Source organism: Oryx dammah, unplaced genomic scaffold, assembly GCF_014754425.2.
Source record: "Oryx dammah isolate SB20612 unplaced genomic scaffold, SCBI_Odam_1.1 HiC_scaffold_27, whole genome shotgun sequence".
Classification (NCBI taxonomy): domain Eukaryota; kingdom Metazoa; phylum Chordata; class Mammalia; order Artiodactyla; family Bovidae; genus Oryx; species Oryx dammah.
In genome coordinates this window covers 135,448,907-135,466,563 of record NW_024070211.1, presented here as the reverse complement: position 1 = coordinate 135,466,563, position 17,657 = coordinate 135,448,907, and the positions used below count along the sequence as shown (strand labels likewise).

The window sequence follows — 17,657 nt, the reverse complement described above, 5'->3', positions numbered from 1 at the left end:
AGCCCACCAAGCTCCTCTGTCCATGGACTTCTCCAGGCAAGAATACTAGAGTGGGTTGCCATTTCCTTCTCCAGGGGATCTTTCCCACCCAGGAATCAAACCTGAATCTCCTGCATTGCAGGCAGATTCTTTACCAACTGAGCTACAAAGGAATCAGCTAAAGGCAGACTATGATACATTAAAGGTGTGTAATTCCTAAAACAACCACTAAAATAACACAAAAAGTTAGAGCTCAAAGAAAACAAAGAAGAAAATACAACATCAAAAGGAACAATTAATTCAAACAAAGGCAGAAAAAGAGCAGAAAAAAATAATAAACAGCTAAGACTAATAAAATACAAAACAAATAGCAGGATACTGATTGAAAACAAATACATTCATAATCACATTAAATGTGAGTGAAGTAAAGACCCCAACTGGAGAGTCCCAGAGAAAAAATTAAAAAGCAAAATCCAACTATATGTTGCCTACCAGCAAGTATTTTTTAGTAGGTTAATAGTAAAAAGAATGAAAAAAATATATCATAGTTCCTCATGTACCTATAGTCTTATCAGTCAAACTTAATTTCAAAGCAAATGGATGAGAGGATAATCTGTCATAATGATGTCAGTGTCGATTACTCAAGGAGAATAAACATCTACACTAGAAAATTAGGAAGACCCTAAGCCAATGACCTAAGCTTCTTAGAAGAAAAGAATAAAGATTAAAGATCAGTGAAACAGAAAACAGAAAAACAATGAAGGAAAATCAAGGAAACCGTTCACTTATTCTTTGAAAAAACTTAATAAAATTGATAAAGCTATAGACAAACTGGAAAGAGAAGATACAATTACCAATATAAGGAATGAGTAGTAACACCACTATAGTCTACAAATATTAAAAGAAAAATAAGCACTGAGACCAACTTTATGCCAGTAAGTTAAACTTCCATCAAAGACACAAATCTTACTAGAAAAGAAACAGCCAACCCTAAATCTTAAAGGAATTAAATTTGTGGTTTAAAAATACTATACAAAGAAAACTCCAGGCCCAGATTGCTTCACTGATGAATTCTATTGAAATAATACCAAATCTACACAAAGAAGAGAACTAAAAAGAAGGAAACACCACTTGATTCTGTGAGGACAGACAGACAGAGACATTAATAGAAAACTATAGACCAGTATCTATCATGAACAGAGAAGTGAAAGTTCTTAACTGGCTTTTTCTTTTTTTTTAAAGCAACTAGAACAAAAAAGGAACAAAAATAATAATCCATATGTCAAAAATAAAGCTGAAAAATATATAAAATTGGGCTGTCATGGTGGGCTGGCCACAGAAGACCACTGGCCTTGTGGGACTGGCTTATGTTTAACAGTCCACATGAGAAGCTAAGAATATTGTATACAAAGACTCTTGGATGTTCTTGGATGAATCCCTAAAAATGCACCATATAGAAGGTATATAGTACAGATTACAAATGAGAAGCTGGGTACACTTAAAACAGAACCAGAGGTTATAAAATTAGAAGAGCAACTTCAGAGTGGTTAGAAGAGGTGATTTTTCAGGCTGAAAATGAATTAAGTCTGCAAGAAAAATGGTGGAGTGGAAAACATGGGAGTCCTCAGTGGAAGAGCCTCCTGCCAACCAATGGAAATGGGTAATATAAACATTAAGTGACCAGTGTCTTCATGGGAAACTATTTAGTCAAAAACAGTTATATTAAAAATATTTTCATATTCCTCTATGATCAAGAAAACTGATATAGAACATATTTAGGACACTTGAAAAAACGGATGATTATGGTACCAGGGGCTTGTGAATCAATTTTTGATTTATAGAGCAGCTATTCAAACTACTGAAGAAGCTGAAGTTGAACAGTTCTATGAAGACCTACAAGATCTTTTAGAACTAACATCCAAAAAAGATGTCCTTTTCATTATAGGGGACTGGAATGCAAAATTAGGAAGTCAAGAAACACCTGGAGTAATGGGCAAATTTGGCCTTGGACTACAGAATGAAGCAGGGCAAAGGCTAATAGAGTTTTGCCAAGAGAACGCACTGATCATAGCAAATATTCTCTTCCAACAACACAAGAGAAGACTCTACACATGGACATCACCAGATGGCCAACACCAAAATCAGACTGATTATATTCTTTGCAGGCAAAGATGGAGAAGCTCTATACAGTCAACAAAAACAAGACCGGGAGCAGCCTGTGGCTCAGATCATGAACTACTTATTGTCAAATTCAGACTTGAACTGAAGAAAGAAGGGAAAACTACTAAACCATTCACATATGACCTAAATCAAATCCCGTATGATTATACAGTGGAAGTGAGAAATAGATTTAAGGGACTAGATTTGATAGAGTGCCTGATGAACTATGGATGGAGGTTCGTGACACTGTACAGGAGACAGGGATCAAGACCATCCCCAAGAAAAAGAAATGCAAAAAAGCAAAATGGCTATCTGAGAAGGCTTTACAAATAGCTGTGAAAAGAAGAGAAGTGAAAAGCAAAGGAGAAAAGGAAAGAAATACCCATTTGAATGCAGACTTCCAAAGAATAGCAAGGAGAGATAAGAAAGTCTTCCTCAGCAATCAATACAAAGAAATAAGAGGAAAACAATAGAATGGCAAAGACTAGAGATCTCCTCAAGAAAACTAGAGATACCAAGGGAACATTTCATGCAAAGATGGGCTGGATAAAGGATAGATGGTATGGACCTAACAGAAGCAGAAGATATTAAGAAGAGGTCACAAGAGTACACAGAAGAACTGTACAAAAAAGATCTTCATGAACCAGATAATCACAATAATGTGATTACTCACCTAGAGCCTGACATCCTGGAATGTGAGGTCAAGTGGGCCTTAGAAAGCATCACTACAAACAAAGTTAGTGGAGGTGATGGAATTCCAGTTGAGCTATTTTAAATCGTGAAAGATGATGCTGTGAAAGTGCTGCCATCAATATGCTAGCAAGTTTGGAAAACTCAGCAGTGGCCACAGGCCTGGAAAGGGTCAGTTTTCATTCCAATCCCAAAGAAAAGCAATGCCAAAGAATGCTCAAACTACCACACAATTGCACTCATCTCACACGCTTTAGTAAAAGTAATGCTCAAAATTCTCCAAGCCAGGGTTCAGCAATACGTGAACTGTGAACTTCCAGATGTTTAAGCTGGTTTTAGAAAAGGTAGAGGAACCAGAGATCAAACTGCCAATATCCACTGGATCATTGAAAAAGCAAAAGAGTTCCAGAAAAATATCTATTTCTGCTTTATTGACTATGCCAAAATCTTTTACTGTGTGGATCACAATAAACTGTGGAAAATTCTGAAAGAGATGGGAATACCAGACCACCTGATCTGCCTCTTGAGAAACCTGTATGCAGGTCAGAAAGCAACAGTTAGAACTGGACATGGAATAACAGACTGGTTCCAAATAGGAAGAGTACATCAAGGCTGTATATAGCGTCACCCTGCTTATTTAATTTATTATACAGAGGACATCATGAGAAATGCTGGGCTGGATGAAGCCCAAGCTGGAATCAAGATTGCTGGGAGAAATATCAATAACCTCAGATATGCAGACGACACTACCCTTATGCCAGAAAGTAAAGAAGAACTAAAGAGCCTCTTGATGAAAGTGAAAGAGGAGAATGAAAAAGTTGGCTTAAAGTTCAACATTCAGAAAACTAAGATCATGGCATCTGGTCCCATCACTTCATGGCAAATAGATGGGGAAACAGTGGAAACAGTGTCAGACTTTATTTTGGGGGGCTCCAAAATCACTGCAGATGGTGACTGCAGCCATGAAATTAAAAGACGCTTACTCCTTGGAAGGAAAGTTATGACCAACCTAGATAGCATATTAAAAAGCAGAGACATTACTTTGCCAACAAGTTCCATCTAGTCAAGGCTATGGTTTTTCTAGTGGTCATGTATGGATGTGAGAGTTGGACTCTAAAGAAAGCTGAGCACTGAAGAATTGATACTTTTGAACTGCAGTGTTGGAGAAGACTCTTGAGAGTCCCTTGGACTGCAAGGAGATCCAACCAGTCCATCCTAAGGGAGTTCAGTCCTGGGTGTTCAGTGGAAGGGCTGATGTTGAGACTGAAGCTCCAATACTTTGGCCATCTGATGCGAAGAGTTGACTCATTTGAAAAGACCCTGATGCTGGGAAAGATTTAGGGCAGGAGGAGAAGGGAACGACAGAGGAGGAGATGGTTGGATGGCATCACCGACTCAATGGACATGGGTTTGGGTAAGCTCCAGGAGTAGGAGGCCTCATGTGCTGCAGTTCATGGGGTCGCAGAGTCAGACATGACTGAGCGACGAACGGAACTCATTCAAATTACTTCAAAAATGATACTTTTTTTAAAAACAGAGAGATTGTGGCAAGATTTGGAAGTTAACTGGAAAAATTCCATAGATTTTCAACACAGAGACCATATTTGACAGGTGAAGTATTTTTAGTAGTATATTCAACACATCATTTAATTTTTCATTGTGGAAAAAGAAAACAGAAATGGTACTTGTTATTTAAACAAATTTATAGGTCACCGAAGTGAAGTAGTAAGGAAAAAACCATCAAATTAGAATTTGTTATATACTGAGAAAACTAATTTGGTATGTGAAACATTATTTATAGGAGAAGTTCTGGCCATTTGACTTTAGTCTTCTTGATCAAACAAAGCACAGCAAGAGAGAAACAGAGTTTCTGTAAAAGAAGAGACACTAAGAGTTCTTAAGTTTACCCAACATACAGATTGGCTTGTATTCAAAACATCTGGTTGTATGGTTATAACTTCAAGCTGGAATCACTAAGTAGTTGTCACTAATTTTCAATATGAATGCAGCTGAGTATCAAACAGAAGATAAATGCTATTGAAAGAATGAAGCGGTTTGGCAAGTTTAAGGTTATACAAAAATAAAATTACTTATGTCCTCAATTATACATACATTTATATATAGAACTGAATGAAAAAGAAAATAAAACATATGAAAATTTGAGAGATGTAGCTAAATCAGTGCCAAGACAAAAGTTTATAGTACTAAAAGTTTATACTAGACAAGACAGTCTCAAATCAATAATCTAAGCTCTCATCTCAAGAAAGTAGAAAAGAATAGAAAATAAACATAAAGCACGCATAAAGGTGAGAACAGAAACCAATAAAACTGAAAACAGACGAGAGAAAATCAAAGAAATGAAAAGTAGCAAAATCATGTGAGGTGTGTTCAAGGTATGGAAGACTAACTCAAAAACCTGAATGTGAATACTAATAGCAGATTTTACTTGTAACAGCCCAAAACTGGAAGTAATCCAAATGTCATAAAAAAACAAATGTATTTCTACACACTAATAAGGAACAACTTGAATATTTCTAGAAATGACCAAGGAACAAAAGAAATTTTTTAAAATACCATTTATAACAGAATAAACAAAATGAAATATTTAGGGATAAATATGACAAAAGATATGCAAGACCTGTATAGTGAAACTATAACATATTGCTGAGAAATATTAAAGATATAAACAAATGGAGAGAAATAGTATACCTGTGAGTGGGAACATTCAACACTGAGAAGCAAACCCCAAATTGATCTATAGTCAATGTAATCAAAATCCCAAGTAGGTTATTTTATAAAAACTCACAAGCTGATTCTAAAAGTTACATGGAAATGCAAAGGGTCTAGAATACCCAAAACATATTTGAAAAAGAACAAAGCTAAAGAATTACCAAAGCCTGAATTCAGTCTTTTATAAAGCTACAATAATCAAGACAATGTGGTATTTGCATCAAAATACAAAAACAAATCAACAAAACACATCTGAGAATCCAGAAATAGACCCACACATACAGCTGATTTTTTGGCACAAGTACAAATTCTTCCAATACAGAAAGGATACTGTGTTTTTGACCAATGCAACTGAAACAACTGGATATCCAAATACCAAAAATAAATTTCAATTCATACCTCACACCATGTATAAACTTTAACTGAAGATCAAGCATACACCTAAAACTATAGAACTTTTACAAAAAAACATGGGAAAAGAATCTTTATGATCGTGAGTTAGGTAAAGGTTATTTAAATACAACACCAAACTATGATTCATAAAAGATAAAAATGGATAAACCAGACTTCATCAAAATTAAAATCTTTTGCTCTTTAAAATTTACCTAAGAGAGAATGAATAGACAAGTCACACTGTACAAATTAAATATCTGATGAAAGACTTGTATACAGAATACATAAAGACTGTTCAAAACTCAACAGTAAGGAAACAAACAACTTAGGTTTACATTCAGGCAAAAGATATGAATAGACACAAAACATAGTAAGACACTCAACATCATTAGTCATTAGCAAAATGCAAAGTAAAATTACAGTGATGAAGCACTATACATCTATAAGAATGGGTAAAATTAAAAACTGACTACATCAAATACAAACAAAAATATGGAGATGCTGGAGCTACAAAAACCACTTTGCAAAACAGTTTGCAGTTCTTAAGAAGATAAACTTGTATCTACCATACCAGCCAATCATTCCTCTCCTAAATACTTAGCCTAGATAAACATAAGTGTATGTGTCCATATAAAGACTATACACAAATGTTCAGAGCAAGTTTATCTGTATAGTCAAAGTTAAGAAGCAACAACAAAGTCTATCAACAGGCAAACTGATGTATCAACTGCAGTATACCCATAAATAAAATGCTAGCCAACAATTAAAAAAGAATGAAATACTGATACATGCAACGTGGATGAATTTCAAAATAATTATGGTGAGTGAAAAAAGTTAGGTTAAGAAAAAAGTACATACTATATGATTCCATTAATATAAAACTCTAAAATGGCAAACTGATCTACAGTGACAGAAATGAAGTCAGTGGCTGTGGAAAGCCGGGATGGGTCTACTCAAGGGTAGTATACACATTTGTTCATTACATCGACTGTGATGATGCTCTCACAGGTGCACATATAAAAATTAGTCTACACGTGTTGGATTGTTTTAATATGTAGATTACATTACATTCATATATGTATTCATTTCTGAATACATATATGCATTCAGCCCTGAATAGAGCTGTTGAAAACACCAAATGCCTAAACTTTAAAGTCCCTCTGACTGCACACATGCACAGCATTGCCAGAGCTGTCCTGATCGCAAGAACCAGCACTGTACTTCCTCCAGTTTTCATTCCAGCATAAATCATAGCACAGAGCACCATGATGACTCTGGGGCTATGGTCCAGAACGTAGGTAACTCGGTGCTACAAACTTTAATCTGGTAGCAGGATTAAACATTCCACCTATGACATTCTATCTATGCAGAAGGATCTCGCGTAAAACATGGATCTCGGTTACCTAAATAGGAAGCACCTAAAGGGTCTCTTGCAGTCTGGAAGAGGACCGGCTCGTGAACAGAGGGTGTTGCCACATCAACGGTTGTCCAGGCCACGCTGTGAGAAGACCCGCAGGCCACTCGCGTGATCTTCTGGCCTTCTAAGCCCTGCACCAGCGTGGGCTTCCTGTTAACCGTGGTTGTGCCATTGCCCTGTTGCCCATGGTCATTGTCGCCCCAGGCGTATACCTGTTAAGGGGTAAAAATAATTTTTGGACATTTCAGAACATTCTTTAAGTTCACTTCAAAATTCTTGCCGAGTGCTTCCCAGATAGCTCAGCTGGTAAAGAATCTGCCTGCAATGCAGGAGACCCTAGTTCGATTACTGGGTCAGGAAGGGACCCGCTGGAGAAGGGATAGGCTACCCACTCCAGTATTTTTGGGCTTCCCTTATACTCAGCTGGTAAAGAATCTGCCTGCAATGCAGGAGACCTGGGTTCGATCCCTGGGTTGGGAAGATCCCCTGGAGAAGAGAAAGGCTACCCACTCCAGTATTCTGACCTGGAGAATTCCACAGACTGTATAGTCCATGGGGTCGCAAAGAGTCGGACATGACTGAGAAACTTACACTTTCATTTACTTAGTATCAACCCAATGAATTCATCTATATACTGTTCTTAGAAGTAGGAAGTTCTCTTCAACTAAATATTGTAACATTTTTTCCTTAATTTTGCAAAGAGAAAATGATCCAAAAAAATATGTTCACTTTTCAAGGAATTTTGTGCTTTACAGAATTAGGACGTATAATTCCTTTTTATTTCATTCTGATTGAAGGACAATATGCTGATTTGCTGTCATAAATGAATTTCAAATTATATTATCTATGAGCCTGTCACAGGATAGCCTCTTATGGTGGAGGAACAAACTCTTATCAAGGATAACTTTAGTTGTGAAATGAAATACATACATTTCCCTATCAGACATTACAGTGGGAAAGCTCACTACTTTATAACCTGCATTAGTCAGCAGTCTTTCCTGGATGCCCTCACTCATGCTGACAGTTAGGCAAATGTACACAGGAACACAGTGGACACAGCCCACCCTTCTGGTTTTCCAAGTACCAAGACTCACTTCATTTTGTCACAAGTTACACTATCAACATAAGATCTTGTCACGAGCTCCCTTACCTGTCCTGCATCAGTGACCGCCAAGCAGTGCAGAGCCCCAACAGCCACATGCACAATCTTCTTCCCTCTCAGCCCTTCCACTACCTGTGGTTTCCGCACATGCACATCCGAGCCATGGCCCAGTCTGAAATAGTCCCCCTTCCCCCTGCAAGGAATCAACAGTGAGCATTTTAATACATGATTATGGTCTGACAATACCGCACAGCAAAATACTCACTGCCACAGCACTAGAGCCAGCTCAATGACAATACACACAATGCCCAAGGTCTTAGAAATTATAAAATGGTATACCATTAATTCAAAATAGTATATTAATTCTGCTAGCAAGATCCTTAATGTGTGTAATGGTATTCAAGTTACTGATGTAGATTTCATATAGAGACTGAAAACATGACACGCAACCCCACATGGCTCTTAAAAGATCTCTGCAGTGATTCTTTCCCAAGCTGCCTCTGACTCATCATGCTAAGACCAAGGCCATCACACTGTCTGCCCATGGTCCGCTGGATATTCCACCTCTTTCTGATTTAATAATCTTTCACTGGAAACACACATGAACTTTTTCAGGGATCAAAGAAATCAGAAATCTGTTTTCCACACATGTGATCACTAGGCTCCTTGCATGGCAAAAAAGGCAGAAAAAACCCTCTACACATACTTCATCTAAATAAGAAAGACAAGCTAGGCCATTTCTCCAGTGTTCTTTTCTAAACAACCCAGGTATAATTGGATATTTCTTCTTATAATATTGTCACTAATCCCAACTCAAAATAAATAAAAGGACAAAGATGGCTGGATGAGCAAGAAAATAAAGGCGTCCCCCTCCCTGCAAGCCCCTGAACAGACACACTGGTGGGTGACAGGCATTTACGTACCATGTCCAAACTACACCCGACTTGGTGAGGGCCAGGGAGAACTGTGCTCCACATTCGATCTGGCACACCCCTTGTCCGTTAAGTCTCTCGATGTTCTGGGGGATGTTACAGCCTTCACTTCCTCCCCGGCCCAATTTTCCAAAGTCACCATCACCCCAAGAAAATACCAAGCCTAAGTTTAAAAATACAGACATCAGGCCAGCACCTCACAACATTCCTCCCCCAAAACGTGGAGTCAGACAGGACTTACCTTCATCAGTCAGAGCCAGGGTCTGTGCATCTCTACTTCCACATGCCACTTGGATTACTCTGTGACCAAGAAGGACTTTCACCTACTCAATTATAAATTTAAAAACAGAATCAAGCACAGGCACCAAGAAAGCAAGGGAAATTTTTCCCCACAAAATGAAAGCCAATACTGCACATATCTTTATGAACTGTCCTAGACTCGGAGCTTATCTTCTCTGGAAATCAGCAGATGGGAAGCTTTCTGTAAGCAACAAAAATATGTATAATCACCATTTTGGGCTTCAGTTGTGTTGTGTTATCCCCATGTCCCAAGCGGCCGTACTCTCCGAGACCCCAGGTGTACAGTTCACCACTGGACGTGAGGGCCGCACTGTGTGAGCTGCCACAGGCAATATCCCGGATTCGCTTGGTTTTCAGGGCCTCTATCAGCCGCGGCTTGTCACAGTTCCTGAAGCAAGATTAAATAATATTCCCTATCGTCAATCTAGCCTCTTTAAAGAAGGGGAAAAAAGGACATCTACACTGATCCACATTTAATCAAAACAGTATCTTTAGATTCACTTAATTATCAAACCTTAGAACATGTGAGGCAAATCACATTCAGAGATTTTTTTTAAATGTATTTTTAAGTTTCTTTTGCATAAATAACCCATCCTATTCAATTTTTTACAAAAATTATCAAAAAGCATTCATTATTAGTAACAGTTTCTTATTAGCAAAAATGAAGAAAATATTCTTACATTCTACTGAAGTGTCCAAGTTTGCCATCATCACCTTCACCCCAGGAAAACACTTTGCCATCAACAGTTAAAGCGGTAGCGTGCCGTCCACCTGCAACATTCACACAGATAGAGGCTACCAAAGTTGTTTTAAAAAAAGTTAACAGCATAACTACCTCTTTTGCTTGGCACACAGTATGTGTGATTATCTGTCAAATGAGTAAATGGGATCAACATTTAAGGATGACAATTATATAAAATAAATGAACATTTCTACAAAGTTTAAGTCCTAGAAAGGATTTTACTTGCAAAGAAGCTGCAAAATAATGCTATTTTTAGCATTATTAAATTTAATGCAGTTGCTATATTAAATATATAAAAGATCAAAATTCAGATGGAAAAAGTAAAACTAAGTTCATTTGCAATTAGACAAATTAGCAAGTGTTGATGGTATTCAGGCTTTTGTGAAATGCATCTCAACAATGAAATTACTAAAGCAAAAGTACCATCAATTGCAATAAAGGCATTATGCTCACTCTTCCCAAAACAATCAGCTCACACTCTTTCCTCACCATGGAGCACTCTTTCACTCCATCCATCCCAGCTCAGAACTGAAGGGTGTTTCCTCTCTGTTACCAGCTCCTAGGATCCAAGACCCCCTTACCAACAGAGCCCACATGATCCAAGGCAATGTGCTCAGCTAAAAACAATGTTTCCCACACTCCCTCACCCAGAGAGGATAGTGACAAAGATGCGACTGACGAGTGAGGCTTCCAGAAAAGCTCTTTCAAGGGGCAGAGTGGGCTTGAGGAAATGCTTATGTGCTCACCTGTAGCTGCAATGGGGATGGACAGTAACCCAGGGCCCCTCACGGGTACCGTAGCTGCAACACTGTCCCTCCCCCTCACCTCCAGACTTTTCCAGAGGAGAATGGTAAAACACTATCTTGCTCAAGGCACTACTGTTCAGATTTTCTGTTATATGGGGTTAAATCTAACCCTATTCAGTATAAATACAAACTCAGTTTGTATCTAATTCGGTTTCACTCCTCAGAAGCAAGCACAGTGCTTTAAAATAATGCTCTATACGTTTCCTGAATTGAAGCAGTGAGACTTTTTAAAAAATGATCCTTTCTTATGGCTAGAATTTACAGACACTTGAAATCTGATGAAACTTACAGGCTGTGTTCCCCAAAAATAACACGTATTTAAGCACAGAACATGATTACTGCAATCTTTTATGAACCTGAGACCACAGTTCAAAATTAAAAATCCCCTCCTTTGGAGGGGTACGCCCCACATGGCAGAATACCAATGATCCCTGATCTCCAAAAAGTCTGGTGTAACAAAAATAATTAAACTCTAGACCATTTGAAGTTTCACATTACCCAATTTTTACTTCTAATAATGAGTAGAACTTGACAGAATGGAAGGACACTCGAGAGGCAACTGTTTAAAGCCCCAGTTAATTACAGAGCCTGAGCAGCAGGCTTGTCTGAGCACAAGTGTCAATTCTGGCCTCTACCTGAGTGAACAGCCACCTTCTTGACCACGTAACTGCTGAGAGCTGTGATCTGTCGCGGGATGGGCACAGTCCCACTGGAGATGCCCAGCCCCAGCCGGCCATTCGTGGCTTCTCCACAGGCATATACTTTTCCTTCCACTGTCACTGTAAGAAACAGGAGTGAGGAAGAGACTCACTTTTTGTGACACAACAACTATATGTTTAGGCTTCAACATCATTTAAAACTTTTATATTATTTGAATAATCATACCTGCAAACAAACTTTTAGAACCACCAGCCACCTGTACTACATTCAAAGCAGATAGTGTCTCAGAGAATGACGGAACTTTTATCTGAAACAAAATTTTTTAAAAAAGCAAAAGAAGAAAGAAAATTTTATTTATACTTTTAAAATTACAAGCAATCATATTAAATAGTACAAAGAATTTACCTGGTTACACTCTCCAAAGAATCTCTTGTCTATTACAGAGCATAAGAATTTTAAGAATGAAATGATATACTGGAATTTACTTTAAAATAAGTAGGGGTGAGGCTATGTAGAAAATAAAGACAAAAATGTGACCATCCACAACTGCTGAAGCTGGTACAGTGACAAAAGGACCAAGTCTCTATTCTGTCTACCAGGTAGGTACATCAGAACATCTCCATAATAAAAGGTAAAAAAAAAAAAAAAACCCACATACTTAAAGATATAAACAAACATTTGGTAAACCATATTTTATTTCAAGTCATGTCCTTCTCATTCTTGTTAATTCTGACTTCTCTAAGAAACTATTAATATATGCGTAAATTTCCCATTAGAGATGAATGTGATATAAAATTACTAAAGCCCCTGTCGAAAAAGCCTTTTAGGATGCCCATATGTCATAAAGTATCAAACAGTCAACGGAAGAAGGACGCTCTTCATCCCAACTATGAAGCACCCATGTGCCTTTCGTGTGCAAATTCCCATGTGCACACAGGACCCTCTAGACAGCTCATAGTAATAAGAGAAGTACCCAGAGATCCTAGGCCCCACACATCTCCAAATGCAGCGCAGCGGCCTCAAAAACAAAGGGAACCCAAGGCTGCTGAATTATATAGGATCATTTTCATCATACTAGAACCATGGTCTCAAAATGAATGAGTTCTAACTTTCCGTTTCAGTGTCTCAACAATGCAAGTAACAGGGATCTTACAATGAGGTCTCGTGAAATACTAAGTAGTGTCTGTGCTAAGTCGCTTCAGTCATGTTCAATTCTCTGTGACCTTATGGACTGAAGCTGCCAAGCTCCTCTGTCTGTGGGATTCTTCAGGCAAGAATACTGGAGTGTGCTGCTATGGCTTCCTCCAGGGGACCTTCCCGACCCAAGGATTGAACCCACATCTCTTGAGTCTCCTGCGCTGGCAGGTAGGCTCCTTACCAACAGCACAACCTGAGAAACCCAAGTAATAGAGATGCTCAGTCAAAAACAAACTGTTTCCAGACACTAAACCTTGGAGGAATCTATTCTGTGCTGCCTTAGTTCAGGGCCACAGGTGAATTCAACTCAAGTTCAAATGCATACCTCGTCGTTCCTACTCTTTTAAATATAATTATAGTCTAGAATTTTCACCTCTACGCTTGTCAAATATTTTTGGAAGTGTATCTTCTAGTTTATAAAACAGCAATAATGCAACTATACGTAACATGCACCAAGGACATGTTTTCCAAGGACAAAGGCATCTTAGAACCTAAAATGATAATGTCTATGAGTTCATGTCAAGAATTACTTAAGAAAGTCTATTTTAAAAACAACATATAAAAGGTATGATGTATGGTAGAAATCAAACCAATATTGTAAAGCAATCATAAACCCTTCAATTTAAAATAAATAAAATTTAAAAAAAAAACACACATAAAGGGGAAAATCATTATAAAAACTTTAAGAGGCCTGGCTAATTCTGGGCCTGTGTGGGCCCAAACAGTGTGGGGTGGCGAGCGCATGGGGTGTCAGGCACACACCTTGGAACCCTTCAGACCTCCCAGCTGGTCCTTGTCGTTCAGGCCCCACACAAATACTTTGGTTCTTATTGTAGCTGCTGATTCCAGACCTGCTGCCTTCCTTCTAATAAGGCTAATCAAAGTAAAAAAAAAAAAAACAGAAACAGAGGTTAATCACATAGTAATTTTTTAAATAAAGAGGAAACAACCTAAAGCACACAGTTTGCTGATTATCAAACACTCTTAAAATTTTGCTATAACTAAACAAAATCCGAAGTATACACAAAAGTTAGTGGTACAGAGGGTCAAAATGTCTACAAACCAACATACTACCTTTCCATACTAGAATTTAACTTTAGCTATTTATCCTGGTGGTAATCTTTCTAGGAGTTGTTATTGTTGTTTAGTTGGTAAGTCCTATCTGACTCTATGCAATCCCATAGATTGCAAAGGCTTCCCTGTCCTTTACTATCTCCCAGAGCTTACTCAAATTAATATCCATTGAGTCAGCGATGCCATCCATCTCCTGTCCTTTACTATCTCCCAGAGCTTACTCAAACTCATATCCATTGAGTCAGGGATGCCATCCAACCATCTCATCTTCTATCATCCCCTTTTCATCCTACCCTCAATCTCTGCCAGCATCAGGGTCTTTTCATATGAGTCAGCTTTTCAGATCAGGTGGTCAAACTACTGCAGCTTCAGTTTCAGCATCAATCCTTCCAATGAATATTCAAGGTTGATTTCCTTTAGGATTGACTGGTTTAATCTCCTTGTACTCCAAGGGACTCGCAAGAATCTTCTCCAGCACCACAGTTGGAAAGCATCAATTCTTACGCACTCAGCCTTCTTTATGGTCCAACCTGCACATGTGTACATGACTACCGGAAAAACTATAGCTTTGAATAGACGGACCTTTGTCAGCAAAACGATGTATCTGCTCTTTAATATGCTGTCTATGTTTGTTGCTTCTGTCTTTTAAATTCATGGCTTCACTCACCATCAGCAGTGATTCTGGAGCCCAAGAAAATAAAATCTGTCACTGTTTCCACTTTTCCCTATCTATTTGCTATGAAGTGATGGAACTTAATGTCATGATCTTTGTTTTTTGAATGTTGAGTCTAAAGCTAGGTCTTTCACTCTCCTCTTTCACCTTCATTAAGAGCCTTTTTAGTTCCTCTTAGCTTTCTGGCATAAGAGTGGTATCCTCTGCATAGCCGAAGTTGCTAACATTTGTCCCGGTAATCTTGATTCTGTGATTCATCCAGCACAGCATTTTGCTTGATGTACTCTGCATATAAGTTAAATAAGAAGGGTGAAATATATAGCCTTGTCACTCTCCTTTTCCAATTCTGAACCAGTCTGCTGTTCCCTGTCTGGTTCTACCTGCTGCTTCTTGACCTGCATAAGTGTTTCTCAGAAGACAGGTAAGGTGGTCTGATATCCCTATCTCTTTAAGAATTTTCCAGTTTGTTGTGGAACCACACAGTCAAAGGCTTTAGCATAGTCAATGAAACAGAAGTAAACATTTGTCTGAAATTTCCTTGCTTTCTCTATGACCCAATGAATGTTGGCAATTTGATCTCTGGGTCCTCTGCCTTTTCTAAACCCAGCCTGTACATCTGAAAGTTCTTGTTTCACATACTGCTGATGCTTAGCTTGAAGGATTTTGACCATTACCTTGCCAGCATGTGAAATGCAACGTTATGGTAGTTTGAACATTCTTTGGTACTCCCCTTCTTTGGGATTCGAATGAAAACTGACCTTTTCCAATCCTGGTGCCACTTCTGAGTTCTCCAAATGTGTGGGCATATTGAGTGGGCACTTTCATAGCACCATTTTTTAGGATTTGAAATAGCTCAGCTGGAATTTGATCACTTCCACTAGTTTTGTTTACAGTGATGCTTCCCAAGGTCCACTTGACTTCACACTCCAGGATGTTCTGCTCCAAGTAAGTAACCACACCACCGGGGTTATCTGGATCATTAAGATCGTTTCTGGATAGTTGTGCATTCTTGCCACCTCTTCTTAATCTCTCCTGCTTCTGTTAAGTCCTTACCCTTTCTGTCCTTTATCATGCCCATCCCTGTATGAAATGTTCCCTTGGTTCTTCAATTTTCTTGAAGAGATCTCTAGTCTTTCCCATTCTATTGTTTTCCTCTATTTCTTTACAAGGTTTACTTAAGAAGGCTTTCTTATCTATCTTTGTTATTTTCTGGCACTCTGCATTCAGTTGGGTATACTTCCGTTTCTTGCTTGCCTTTCACTTCTCTTCTATTTTCAGCTGTTTGTAAAACCTTCTCAGACAACCACTTTGCCTTCTAGTATTTTTTTCTTTGGGATGGGTATTGGTCACCGCCTCCTAAACAATGTAACAAACCTCTGCCCACAGATCTTCAGGAACTTTGTCTACCAGATCTAATCCCTGAAATCTATTCATCACCTCCACTGTCTAATCATAAGGAATTTAAGTCATAGCTGAATGGTCTAGTGGTTTTCTCTACTTTCTTCAATTTAAGCCTGAATTTTGCAATAAGGAACTCACGATCTGAGGCACAATCAGCTCCAGTTCTTGTATCTTGCTAATGGTATACAGCTTCTCCATCTTTGGCTGTAAAGAATATAATCTACTTGATTTCAGTATCGATCATCGGGTAATGTCCATACATAGAGTTGCCTCTTGTTATTGGAAGAGGGTGTTTGCTATGACCAGTGTGTTCTCTTGACAAAACTGTTAGCTTTTGCTCTGCTTCATTTTGTAGGACTTCCCTGGTGGCTCAGATGGTGAGGAATCCACCTGTAATTCAGGAGACCAGGGTTCCATCCCCGGGTTGGAAAGACCCCCTGAAGAAGGGAATCGCTACCCACTCCAGTATTCTTGCCTGGAGAATTTGATTGACAGAAGAGCCTGGTGAGCTAAAGTCCATGGGGTTGCAAAGAGTCAGACACAACTGAGTGACTAACACTTTCAGAATTCTTCCCTGTGTTGTTAAAGAGGATGTTTGCTATGACCAGTGTGTTCTCTTGACAAAACTGTTAGCTTTTGCCCTGCTTCATTTTGTAGTCCAAGGGCAAACTTGCCCTGTTACTCCAGGTATTTCTTGACTTCCTAATTTTGCATTCCAATTCTTTATGATAAAAAGAGTATATTTTTTGGTGTTAGTTCTAGAACGTGTTGTAGGTCTTCAAAGAACCAGTCAATTTCGGCATCAGTGGTTGGAGCACAGACTTGGATTACTGTGATAATGAATGGTTTGCCTTGGAAATGAACCAAGATCATTTTATTAATTTGGAGATTGCACCCAAGTACTGCATTTCAGACTCTTATTCACTATGAGGGCTACTCCATTTCTGAGGGATTCTTGCCCATATCAGTAGGTATAATGGTTACCTGAATTGACTTTGCCCATTCCCATTCATTTTATTTTACAGATTCCTAAGATGTCGATGTTCACTCTTGCCATCTCCTGCCTGACCACATCTAACTGACTGTGATTCATGGACCGAACATTCCAGGTTCCCATGCAATATTGTTCTTTATAACATCTGACTTTACTTTCACCACCAGACACATCCACAACTGAAAGTCGTTTCTGCTTTGGCCCAGTCTCTTCATTCTTCCTGGAGTTATTTTTTGCTCTTCCCCAGCAACATAGTGGACACCTTCTGACCTGGGGAGCTCATCTTCTGCTGTCATTATCTTTTCGCCTTTCATACTGTTCATGCAGTTCTCGAAGCAAGAATACTGGAAGGGTTTGTCATTCCCTCTTCCGGTGGACCATGTTTTGTCAGAAATCTTTGCTATGAT

General features: G+C 38.6%; 1 protein-coding gene and 1 pseudogene across 5 annotated transcripts in view; one reads left to right on the top strand and one right to left on the bottom strand.

Annotated features, from left to right (window-relative positions):
* The window catches only part of HERC2 (HECT and RLD domain containing E3 ubiquitin protein ligase 2), a 237,601-nt gene that overhangs the window by 64,450 nt on the left and 155,494 nt on the right, over window positions 1-17,657 (bottom strand). For all 5 annotated transcript variants that reach the window (XM_040227910.1, XM_040227909.1, XM_040227906.1 and 2 more), the window contains 9 exons: window positions 13,871-13,982; window positions 12,137-12,218; window positions 11,887-12,030; window positions 10,384-10,474; window positions 9,914-10,091; window positions 9,645-9,726; window positions 9,395-9,566; window positions 8,520-8,664; window positions 7,356-7,581 (listed from right to left, as the gene is read on the bottom strand). In XM_040227910.1, the coding sequence (XP_040083844.1) occupies window positions 7,356-7,581; window positions 8,520-8,664; window positions 9,395-9,566; window positions 9,645-9,726; window positions 9,914-10,091; window positions 10,384-10,474; window positions 11,887-12,030; window positions 12,137-12,218; window positions 13,871-13,982 (1,232 nt within the window). The remainder of the gene's footprint in view (window positions 1-7,355; window positions 7,582-8,519; window positions 8,665-9,394; window positions 9,567-9,644; window positions 9,727-9,913; window positions 10,092-10,383; window positions 10,475-11,886; window positions 12,031-12,136; window positions 12,219-13,870; window positions 13,983-17,657) is intronic.
* LOC120854091 lies at window positions 1,301-1,648 on the top strand (annotated as a pseudogene).